The 13,013-nt window shown below is 36.3% G+C and overlaps 1 protein-coding gene across 1 annotated transcript in view; it reads right to left on the reverse strand.

Moving 5' to 3' along the window:
- Window positions 1–861: 861 nt before the first annotated feature.
- The window catches only part of LOC112052777 (titin), a 44,337-nt gene continuing 32,185 nt past the window's right edge, over window positions 862–13,013 (reverse strand). Inside the window, exons 4-7 of the mRNA XM_024091999.2 lie at window positions 12,665–12,871; window positions 11,786–12,058; window positions 2,501–11,708; window positions 862–2,330 (exon numbers count right to left, since the gene is read on the reverse strand). Of these exons, the coding sequence (XP_023947767.2) occupies window positions 2,225–2,330; window positions 2,501–11,708; window positions 11,786–12,058; window positions 12,665–12,871 (9,794 nt within the window). The 3' untranslated portion in view covers window positions 862–2,224. The remainder of the gene's footprint in view (window positions 2,331–2,500; window positions 11,709–11,785; window positions 12,059–12,664; window positions 12,872–13,013) is intronic.

The raw sequence follows: 13,013 nt of genomic DNA on the forward strand, positions 1-13,013 counted from the left end.
ACTCTAGGGAGGGCTTAGGTAACATAATATTCAATTCCAAGTCTAATAAAATAGATTTAACCGTCATTCGCACGAGAGTTTTTTTAACGAACGTTAAAAAAGCGTTCAAATATAGTATGCAGTTAAATGAAGGTGTATTTCCAACGCCAAAAATTGAAAATGCAACCTGCTCGAAAAAAAGCGTCATGTTTTCAAAACGCTTTCGTGTGAATATATACTTGGGAATGCATTTGTTGTATTTGAACGCTTTTTTAACGTCCGTTAAAAAGCTCTAAATAACGAATGAGGGCTTATGCGAAAGGTCACGGGCTGCCCGTGGTTTGTCCGTAATAACGACCTCCTTAGATATCTAGATCACTATTGTCATTTAAAAATCATTGACTTTCATACAAAGATCTCCTTATAGTCAATTCAATTCAAGTCAATTCAATCAATTTATACGAAATATAGAGTATAGACAAATGATATTATGTACTTATACTTAGCTAAAATTTGCATTTTGTTTATTGGTGAAAAAAATCAGTTTAGTAGTTTGGTGTTAATCGTCGACAGATAGCAATTATTATTATTAAAAATAAATTAAAAAAACAAAAACATACAAGCAACAGACAAAAATAGCTTTAGTTCGATATAAGTAAATATTTTATTTTATTCTTTTTTAGTGCATTTAAACAGGTTTCCTTGTCAATCATTTGACTTTCATGACATGACATGACATTTTGAAAATCATTAATAGTTCAGATAATAAATTGATAATCCAAGATCGTTCTATGATTAAAAAAAAAACTCTTTAATTTAAAGAATTTCTTATTAATTATTTTTATTATAAATATACAAAATCGGGTAATTAAAGAAAGGTAGTTGTTTGAAATATTTTATTTAAAATTCGTTTGCAGAAGTTGTACAGGCAGCTAGATCCTAGCTAAGGGATGTTCTGTAAAATATTAGTCCAATAAAATGAAAATATGTAATTGACATAATATTTCGTAATGAACTGCAATAAACCATAGTCAACTTTTGAAACATACATATATCACCAGTTATAAACAAAATTCGTTTTAATTAGTATCCCTAACACTATAACTTTAAATAAATAAGGAGATATAACTACAACCTCATTATTCAGAAGGAGGACGGTACGAATTAATGTAACCGCCTAATTACTACCAAGTAAATAACAATTACAATAGTCGAGAAACTTTCGTACCCGCCTCGATCTGAGATTCAAATATAAATTACCAGCACTTTTATATCAAAAGTTACAAAAGATCCTACAATATGCTTTATCAATGAGCTACATTGTAAAATTCTTTACAAAACGATCAGTATTCTCGGCCACATTACGGTGCAAGTGCTAGTGTGAGATTCCACGAATTATAGAAAACAAGATCGCTGTGTCGCTTTCTGCAAGACATGAAAGTGAAGAAAAGTGTCAGCCAAGGCTAAATGCGTCGATTGCTACTTTTCAAAATCAGCGTAAAGGGCCTCGTTTTACTCCTAAAATTATAATAAGTAGTCACTGGTCTCGAAACATGGCTTAAGTACTATACACCTAAAATATATAAATTATTACAAATTAAGTAAGGCATTTACAACATCTTCTGGGATCCCTAAATTACTTTACATTTACACGACACTAGACCGCATAAAAAACATCGTGTAAAAATAAAGAATTGACTAAACTTATATCGGTAATTTTTTTTTGTTTATATAATGTAAAAATGGTCAAGATTTCGGCGATCTAAGCTGACCTTCGAAGCTTACTTTTAAGTCGAACAAATTTTACTTTGATAGGCAAGGCTTCGACTGGTCGGGCCATAGTAAAAAATATATATATAAATTTAGAATTTTTAACTTAAAGGCGTAGTTGTTACAAACTTAGTAATATTGTTTGGCACTGACTTTTGTTAAAATATTTTCTACTAAATAATATTATGACTCGAAATTGACATTTGAGATTTCAAAAATTACATAATTACCTATGTAAGTATATTTTAATCACAGTCATGGTTTCATCAAAAGTAAGGATGGTGTGTGCTACGACAAAATGAAAGTAAACATATTATTATAGCAATTACTACATATGACACGAAATCTTAAACTAATTCATCGCGAAATTTGAGCATTATTCTTGTGCATGAAATAATACATGAAAATCTATATCACATTAGGTGTTCGCTAGTGATAACATACTTCATGTTTCTATTTATACCGCTGAAGTATTTCACCTTCGTCTCTTTGCTGACACCGCCGCTGCTATCATTTGTCTTAGCATCGGTTCTGGTGTACATGCTTTCGGGTCGCATTTCATTTGGCCATCACCACCACATCTGAAATTATATTTTATGGTAAATAGATATGTAATGAAATCTATTGTTTTGTGTACAGATAAATAATATAAAATAAGAAATATCTATAAAACGTACTATATTCATGTTCAAACATTACTTATAGAACAAATATTCAACAATTACTGTGAGTAATTATTAAAAATACTTACGTGCAGTGTAAGCATGGTCCTGATGATGCTCTAACAACCTCTCCAACTTTGTAAGTATGACCCTTTATTTGACAACCTCTTCTTTGAGCTGCGCCTTTGTAAGCGTGAGGGAGGAAGTGTGGAGGTAACGTTGTAGTAGTAGTAGTAGTCGTTGTCGTAACGTTAAGCGTAGTAGCCATAGATACAGGGCATTCGTATCTTGGACAGCAGAAGCCTTGTATGGGTTCTTCGTGGCATCCATGAATAGGCGGTGGGCAACTTTGTTGTAGACAAATTATGTCACTTCTAAAGCAGAAACAAAAATCACAAGGATCGTCCCTAGGAATCTGTTGCGCTGAGACGTATACTTTGCCTCCGTACCGACAAGTTCCAGGACCAAATGCTTGATCTTCCTCGACGTAGTCCGGCTCTTGTCCATAACCTCCACTTGGTGGAAAATCAGGTGAAGGAAGGATACCCTCGTTGATTTCGTCTTCAAATCCTGGCTTTGGTAATTCCTGTGTATGCGTAGGAGGTGTCGTTCTTATTGGCTTTTCTTCAAGTTGAGTAGATTTTTCAGTAATCGTCGAGGGTGTTGTAATTTCTTCCATTATCTTGCTTGTTGTAGGCTTAGCCGATTCCTTTGACAAATCTTCGTCTAATAAAGTAGTTCTAATTGACGCTTCTGATGGCAATGGCGTCTCTGTGACAACTTCTTTTTCGGTTGAAGTTTCAGATGTTTCAGGACCAGGTGATGCCAATTTTTGTTCTTCAGAGGATATAGTTGTATAGTGTTCTTTTTCAGATAGGATTTGTGGAGGTTCGGAAGTTATTGAAGCTACTTCTTGCGCTATAGTAGTGTATTGCTTTTCTTGGTCATGCGAATCTGTTTCCGGATACGTAGATAGGGTCGTAGGCATTTCATTGTCCTTAAGATGTTCTTGATCTTGAACTGTTGAAGTTATAATGGGCATATTTACTTCCTTTTGATCTTCTGTAAATAATTTGTCTTCATGCTCATGTTCTGTTACTTGAATAGGTGTGGAAGTATGATACTCATCGTCATATTTTTCAGTTACATAAAGATTTTGATCACCGCGTTCTGTGTGCTGCACTTCATACTGTGCAGTAGTAAATATTTCTTCAGTAGATGGTCCAGGGCTTTCATCAATTACCTGATGTGTATGTTCTTTAAGTTCAACAAGGAAAGGTGTTGTCTCGCTAAATTCATTTCCTGGCTTAGTAGTTTCCTTTTCTTCAGATTGATCAGATAATCTTGTTTGTGTGCTTGATTGAGCTTCAGCTATTGTCGTTGGCGTAAATTCAGTAGGTGTATGCACCCCGGTTACTTTCTTTTCTTTTTCACTACTCAAGTATGATATTGCATCTGTTGTAAAGGATTCTTTTTCAATGGTTGGTTCAGTGCTGTGAATATCAGGTTGTTCAACTTCTTTTACAGTGACTATTGGTTTGGTCTCTTCTTCAACGATTAATGTTACTTTCTCAGTACCAGTAGGTTCTGTGTAATTTTCTATTGTTAGTGTACTTTTTTCTGGAATCTGTGGAGTGCTATGTAATAAAATATCTTCCGTAATTGTTTCTTTGTCTGAACTATCTGTAATACCATGTTGTTCATCATGTTCAGGTATCTTAGTCAATAAATTTTCTGTACTTATAATAAAATCAGGTACCGTAGTAGCTTTATTCGATACTTCAGTGCTGCTTTCTTTTTGTTGGCTAACTGTAATCTGTGCTTCTGTAGTATCTGAAAGTGGTTTACTTTGTGTATATCCGTCGCGACTTTCCGTTACTACTTCTAAATTATCATATGCTGTAGTTTCGTCAATGGAAGGTATTGTAACTTCAGTTGCTTTATCATCTTTTTCATTAATAATATTGTCTGTTACAACAACTGATGGCCGTTCAGTTAGCTCAGATACACTAGGTTTATATACTGATGTAGCGACTTCAGATTCTTCTTCTGTGGTTATTTTTGGAATTTCAGTTCTTTCTATTGATTTGTCTTCCGTAGTATCCATTTTCAATGGAATGGTATGCATGTCTTGTACTTCGGGAAGTTTTGTTACATATTCTTCAGATGGAACTGAGGTAGTTATACTTTCATTTACATTTTCTTCCATTATTGATGGAGTTTTTATTGTAATATCTTCACGTACAGTTTGAGTTACATGAGGTAATTCGGTCACTGTTTTGTCAATAGGTTTCGCTTCGGTAGATTCTTGGTCGTGAGAGAGGTCAGCTTCCTTATCCGTTGGTGATGATATAGTTGTAATTTTAGGTGATTCAGAATCAGTTATTACTTCTTCCGTTGCTGAAGATGGTGTATCTTCTGTTTTTTGTATAGACACATTAATCAATGTTTCAGTGGTAGGAATATCTGTAGATAAGTCTAACTGTTGGCTAGGAACTGTTGTTGTTTCTTGATGCAACTTGTGCTTGTCATCCATAACATATGTAGTGGTTATTTCTACTTTATCATCACTGGTATTTAGTTCTGAAGAACTTTCGGTTTCCTGTTGTTTTTGTGTGATGACATCATCAGGAGATTTTGTTGCTTCTTTTGGAAGTTCAGTAATATACATTTCGGGCAAAGTTGTTTGTGTTTCCCCATCAACCAATTTTTGTTCTACACTAGTTTTAGATGATTGTTCGGTTATATCACTTTTATCTGGCAATGTAGTTGGTAATGATTGAGCATGATCAATGTGGGTAACTAGTGACATAGGAACTTCAGTAATCTTTTTAATGTCTTCCGGTTGAACACTTGAAGATGTTGTAAGGAGTCCATCATTGTCAGGTTCTTGTTCTTTTTGAGATTCTGTATTGTCTGACACGACAGTAGGCAGTTGTTCCTCTGAATCAGTAAACGATATCTGAGGTTCAGTTGTTACTCTGTCTTTAATATCTGATGTACTACTAGTAGTGATTTCTTTATAGTCATACATATTTTTATCAGTCTCATCGGTCATTAAAGTCTTTTCTGTAGAAACTTCTAGTGGTATTTGTGAAGCTGATTGGGTAGTGAATGAATCTATAGCATCAGTATGTTCGGGCAAATAAGAAACGCGCGAAATAGAATCTTCTGTGGTATCAGATGGTTGTTCATCTAGTGGTTTTGGACTTTCTTTTTCAGTTTCATATGGTGTCTCTGTTTCCCTTTCCTTAGTAACTGGGTATTTGACAGTTGTAATATCAGGCTCAGGCGCTTTTGTAAATGATGATGTTGGTTGCGATTCACGTTCATCAGTGCTTTGAGTAGTTTGGTATTGAGTTGAAGTTTGTTTGTCTCTTTCATCTTCTTCAATCGAGTCAAAACTTGTTCCTAAATCAGTAACGGCTTTTGTAGTTTCTTCAGTTTGGTGCTGATCTGTAGGCACTTCGTCTTTATATGTTGACTGTGTAGTTAATTTGTCCTCTTCTTCATCTTTGTGAGATTCCAGAGATATCTGTTGTTCTGGTGTCTTAGTAGCTATTTCTTGTTGTATTTCTTCGGTAGCCATTGGATATTCCGAGTGAGTTTTACTTACTTCGGTTACAAAATCTACAGAATAAGTAGATGTCATTGTTTCCTTAGTTTCTGTATCTAGTTTCTGATCAGTGAAGGCTTGTTGTGGCTCAGAAGCAAACTTGTCTGGAGTTACTGTGACAAACTTAGTACCCTCTGTAGTTGTTAATTCTTCAATATTTTTGAGAGTAGTGTGATGAATTTGTGTGTCTTTCTCATTTACTTGTTTATCTGTATCTAAGATTTCTACGTAAGGTGTTTCAGTGTTCTTTTCCGTTGCTACTTGCTCTGCTAATGTCGTATATTGTTCAGGAAGTTTTGTATATTCATCTTTTTCATGTGATGTTAAATACGTTTCAGGAGTTTTTGTGTACTTTTCTTGTTCGTCAGTACTATCATGTGTAGGTTGTAATGTTGGCTCTGTGTCTGTGATTGAGCTTTCCTTGTCCTTATCTACTGCATCTTGCAATGTTGACGTTTCGAGCATAATATCTTGTGTCGCTAATGTATCTGGTTTTGTTGTATCAAGTACTGGACTGCTTGTAGCATACTGCTCTACATGTGATACGTTATCAACAGATTTCGTTTCATATTCTCCAGGTCTTGGCGTATAAAGAAAATCTTTATCAGTAGTAACTTCCTTCTCTGTTAACTTAGTTTGAATGTCCGTTGTTTTAGATATTTCGCCTCCTTCCGTGGTTAATTCATGAGATTCTTTCGTTGTCAAGTCACCTGTAGTTTCCTGTAATGTAGGATATGTTACATTATCGATTTCACTTTCTGTAACTTTATCCGTCTTAGTATCAGTCGGTATATGTTCAGTTACACCTTCAAATGGAGGATAAATTTCGGTATGCTCAGTACCGATTTCAGTAACATCATTTACAGATTGGTCCTCTGGTTGTACTGGTTTTGGTTCATGGAATTTGTCATCGATTTGTTCACCACTTGATTCAGGTTTCTCAGTAATATTCTCTTGTTCGGGATTTGAGTCTTTGGTAACATAATCTAATTCTTTTTCATCAGTTTCTGTATCTACACTCACAGTTGGTTGAACTTTTACAAATGTTTGGTCAAATTCATTGGTAGTGGTTTGCTCTACTTTTATTTCATGCTGACCTGGAGTGCTTACTTCAATGAATTGTTTTTCTGTTGCTAAATCTATAGCACCTAAATGATCGTCTTGTTTAGTAGTAACTGAAGAGTCTGTAACTTTAGTTTCAATTACTTCTGTTACCATGGGTTCTTCATTATCCATCTCAGATGTAGCTTTTGTTGATACTGTGGCCTCTGGAGTCCAACTTTGAGTTGTTTGCGATTCATTGTCAAGTTTTTCTATAGATTCGGTTGGGGTTGCATCGTCTCCAGGTTTTATTATTTTTGGGATTTCTGTTTGAACTTCCTCTATGTCTTTAACTGTTACTTTTTCGGTTTCAGATTCAATCACTTCCTTATCTGTAACATGTTTTTCTGGAGTTTCAACATCTTCACGGTCAGTAAATGTTTCAGTTAATTCAGTCTGTTGTATATCCTTTTCAGTTGAGACTGATACTTCGGGTAATTCACTGCCCGTAACGGGAAGTGTAGCTTCAGTAGCTCCTATTTCAGTTAATGATGCTTTGGTAGTTTCAGAATAAGTGTTTTCCTTTTCAGATTCAAATATTTCAGGTGACTTTGTTTCATTTTCTTCCTTTTCAATAATTTTAGGCGATTCAGTTTTACTTCCATCTTGCTCAGTTACTAGTTTTGGTGTATCTATTAAAGTAGTGTAAGATTCAGTGACAGTAATTTGAGATGATTTTGTGTGATCCTCAGCTAATGTGTTTTCAAGTAAATCAGTATATATATGAGGTTTAGTAGTTGATGCCTTATCTTTCTCTTCACTGATAGATTCTTCAGTTCCTATTACTGGATATTCTTCTTGTTGCTGTTCTCTTTCAGTATGATCATAAATACTATGCGATTCTGTTGTAATTGCGACTGGCAACTTCGGAGATTCTGTTCGGAAGGTATCTGTTTTAGTTACAAGTTCTTCAGATGTTTCAGTAGCAGTATGACTCATTGGAATATTTGTATGGAGGGATTCTTTATCAGCATAATGTTGCTCAGTAGGTTCAGTAACAATTTGTACATATGTTGTAGATAGATTTTCAGGAGATTCTTTGGTTGTTGTTGGTATATGTGAATCTATAGTTTCTGTCTTTTGGACTATAATATCACTTACAGTGGTTGCTTCAGTCACCACTTCAGATGCTTGTTCAGTGTGTGCAGTTGGCTCATAGGGTAGCTTACAATCAGGTTCTGAACATTTAGGTGGTATATTTTCTCCTTCTCGTACAAAATCGCTTTCACAATTATCACCCTCACACGGTATTACAGGTGATGTTGCACATTTTCCGTCAGAACAATCTTGGGAAGGTATGGATGGACTTGTTACAACTTGATCTTTACAGTCACTTGATTGACATTCCTCATGTGTTGCTGGAGCTTTTGTGGATTCCATGTCTTTTTCAGGTTTAGCGTCTTTTTCTATCTCCTTCTTACAGTTATCACCTTCACAGGATACCTCAGGTAAAATTTCTTCTGTTGCAGGAGTTTTTGTGTATTCTGTGTCTCTTTCAGGTGTTATGTCTTTTTGTGTATCTGTCTTACAATTATCACCTTCACATGGAATCACAGGTGATGCTTCACATTTTCCGTCAGAACAATCTTGGGACGGTATGGATGGACTTGTTACAACTTGATCTTTACAGTCACTTGATTGACATTCCTCCTGTGTTGCTGGAGCTTTTGTGGATTCCATGTCTTTTTCCGGTTCAGCGTCTTTTTGTATCTCCTTCTTACAGTTATCACCTTCACAGGATACCTCAGGTAAAGTTTCTTCTGTTGCAGGAGCTTTTGTGTATTCTGTGTCCCTTTCAGGTGTTGTGTCTTTTTGTGTCTCTGTCTTACAATTATCACCCTCACATGGAATCACAGGTAATGCTTCACATTTTCCGTCAGGACAATCTTGAGAAGGTATGGATGGACTTGTTACAACTTGATCTTTACAGTCGCCTGATTGACATTCCTCCTGTGTTGCTGGAACTTTTGTGGGTTCCATGTCTTTTTCAGGTTCAGCGTCTTTTTGTATCTCCTTCTTACAGTTATCACCTTCACAGGATACCTCAGGTAAAGTTTCTTCTGTTGCAGGAGCTTTTATGTATTCTGTGTCCCTTTCAGGTGTTGTGTCTTTTTGTGTCTCTGTCTTACAATTATCACCCTCACATGGAATCACAGGTAATGCTTCACATTTTCCGTCAGGACAATCTTGAGAAGGTATGGATGGACTTGTTACAACTTGATCTTTACAGTCGCCTGATTGACATTCCTCCTGTGTTGCTGGAGCTTTTGTGGATTCCACGTCTTTTTCAGGTTCAGCGTCTTTTGGTATTTCTTTCTTACAATTATCACCTTCACAGGATACCTCAGGTAAAGTTTCTTCTGTTGCAGGAGTTTTTGTGTATTCTGTGTCTCTTTCAGGTGTTGTGTCTTTTTGTGTCTCTGTCTTACAATTATCACCCTCACATGGAATCACAGGTAATGCTTCACATTTTCCGTCAGAACAATCTTGGGAAGGTATGGATGGACTTGTTACAACTTGATCTTTACAGTTATCTGATTGACACTCCTCCTGTTTTGCTGGAGCTTTTGTGGATTCTATGTCTTTTTCAGATTCAGCGTCTTTTGGTAACTCTTTCTTACAGTTATCACCTTGACAGGTTACCTCAAGTAATGTTTCTTCCGTTGCAGTAGTTTGTGTGTATTCTGTGTATATTTCAGTTGTTGTGCCCTTTTGTGTCTCTGTCTTACAATTATCACCCTCACATGGAATCACAGGTAATGCTTCACATTTTCCGTCAGAACAATCTTGAGAAGGTATGGATGGACTTGTTACAACTAGATCTTTACAGTCGCCTGATTGACATTCCTCCTGTGTTGCTGGAGCTTTTGTAGATTCTATGTCTTTTTCACGTTCAGCGTCTTTTGGTATTTCTTTCTTACAGTTATCACCTTCACAAGTTACCGCAGGTAATGTTCCTTCCGTTGCAGGAGATTTTATGGATTCTGTGTCTTTTTCATCGACTATATCTTTTGTTGTCTCTGTCTTACAGTTATCCCCTTCACAAGGTAACACAGGTAATAATTTATCTGAACTATCTATGCAGTCATCGCCATTACATTCAATTGCTGTTGGCTTGGGACTATTAGTTCCTGACATGTGACTGTGTGATTCTGGCGGTATTGTTTCTTTTACACTGCATACATAAGTTGGGCAACAAGAGTTCGGAGTATCGTACACGATTTGACAATCATTCATATTTTCTATATACTCTGGTGGTGGACTACAGATTATAGGGTCACATTTAATAATGCTACTGATGCATTTGCAACCTATGTGGCAATTATTCGTGCTGGGCACACTTGTATTGTTAATGTAGGTGATGCCATTTAAGAGGCAATCGCCCTCGCCAGGTATCCTGCTAGGTGATGAAATAGGTGTGTTATTACCATCATCTACTTCATTGATATTTGGATCTACAGGTGTACTTTCCGTAACGACTAAGTTTGTTGAGTCGATCCAGATATCGGATTTGGTCGATGTCTGTAATACATCAGTAAATTTATTTGACTCAGTTACAATAGAAGATAATAAATTTTCTGTACTTATTTCTTCATGTTGTGTTGGTTCTTCCACTTTGTTAGAATACCCTGTTGGTAAAGTGGTTGCTTTTTCGTCTAATTCAATATTTTTAGGGCTTGTATGGGATACGTGTTCATCTGCTAAAGTAGTTTTACCCAATAAGTCAGTAAATTCTGTAGTTACGGTTTCATGATCTTTTGGAGTTAAAGTTTCGTCTGAAATGGTTTCATCGTCAACTCTGAATACTGACTCAGTTGTACTAACTTCATCTTTTTGAGGAGTTACATCTATTTCACTTGTGAGACCTCCAGAAGTCGTTAGAATGTATTCTGGACTTGAAAGTGTTACTTTATCTGGTGTTGCTTCTTGAGTTGTTTCCTTATCTACAATTGAATCAGGGATTGTATTTTGACCTTTATCTGGTTCTGTACTTTGACCTAACTGTATATTAGTCTCTGTTGTAGCTGATGTCGATTCATTAATTATTCCAGGGCTCTCTTTTTCTGGAGTAACGATATCTCCCACATAAGAAATGGTTGTAAAATCTTCGCCACTGCCTTCTATTTCATTAGTTATATGAGTTGTTTCTGTAAAAGGTTCATCAGGTTCATTCCTATAACCACTTCCTTCAACGCCAGTTCTTCTCGGTGGTGTTGAAGTTATTTCAGGAATATCGGTAGTTGAATCAGGCACACGTTCATCTCCTTCACAAATATATGTATCTGGACAGCACTGACCGTGACGTGGAGGCAAAGAAGTACAATTTTTGCCTTTATTTTCCATCGGAGTACCACATTCTTGGACAACACAAACAATGTCTCCTTTCATACAGTAACAATGTTCACAAGCTTTTTCAGTTTTTATCAGAGCTCCATCTGGGAATATTTGATCATCATGTACACAGTCTTGTGACATTTGAGTTACAGGAGATATAGTTGTAGTCGTTAATAAGAATCCTGGAGTTGGACGCACCGTCGTTGTCATATCATCCAAAAGAAGAGTTTCATCTTCAGGGTGATCTGAAAAGAGAAAATTTCACTATATTTTTTTGTTCATTCATTAATAAATGAAAAGATTTTTCAAATTAAATTCTTACCACAAGAATATCGAACCGGACAACACACATCTTTATGATAAATAGGAGTGCATCCATCAACGTGAAGTGTACATTCTTGCATTACACATGTTGTCATATTACGGATGCAGTAACAGTGTTCACATGGTTTGTTCGGTGTCGGTGGCACTTTAGATCCTTCTGGGAAATATTTCCCATGGATACTGCACCCGTATTTGTCTAATTTGCCAAGGCCAGTTGCTCCATATTCAGCTGGTGAAGATGTTGAAGTTGAAGTGAGCAGGTCAACTGGAACTGAACACATACATTTTGATTAAAATACGCATACAAGTAGCTACTCATATATGCCATTTAATGCGTAAATATTTGATGTACAGAGGGTGTTCCGGAAATAGCTTGAGATATCTACATGATGATTACTGATACTGCCTATTCCAATAACAAAATATATGATAACCAAAATTAGGTTTTTATGATGCCTACATTGATTTTTCTACTGTCTCTTATATATAAAATTTTCGTGTCACAATGTTTGTTACAATACTCCTCCGAAACGGCTTGAACGATTCTTAAGAAATTTATATGCATATTCAGTAGGCCTGAAAATCGGTCAACATCTATTTTTCAAACCCTAGAGATAGGGTAGAGGTAGGGTAGGGTAGGGGTAAGGTAGGGGTAGGTAGGGGTAGTTAGGGTAGGGTAGGAGTAGAGTAGGAGTAGGGTAGGATAGGGAAGAAGTGCACAAAAGTCAAAGCGAAGCCTGACCGGGTCCGCTAGTATTTCTAGAAAACGTCCTACCTTCATTGATGTTGTAAAATGAAATAAGTGTTGTTTTTGGATCGGAAATTATTTTTAAGTAGTTGTTGCAACTAATGAAATATTTAATTTTTAGTTACGAACCGTCAGGGCAGGTCACAATGGGGCAGCATTGATCCGCTCGTTTCTCCACCGTACAGTCCTGCCCAATAGCTTTCGTGAATGGGCAGACCCTCAAGTAGCACATTAGCATTCGGTTGTGACAGGTGCAGTTAAGACAAGGTTCGTTCGTCATGATTCGGTCGCCCTGGCCGTAGTGCTGGAAATTGTAGTAGCATCCTTCTACAGGACCTGAAATTCAACAGAAATTTGTTATTTTTATACATTCGGAGGACTTCTGAAAATCATTTGACTTGGCTGTTATGTAGTTATGGCAATTCACGAGAATCTCCTCCGGAACGTCTTGACCGATTTTGATCAAGTTTTATTATGT

This window comes from Bicyclus anynana, chromosome 5 (assembly GCF_947172395.1).
Source record: "Bicyclus anynana chromosome 5, ilBicAnyn1.1, whole genome shotgun sequence".
In the NCBI taxonomy this organism is placed as follows: domain Eukaryota; kingdom Metazoa; phylum Arthropoda; class Insecta; order Lepidoptera; family Nymphalidae; genus Bicyclus; species Bicyclus anynana.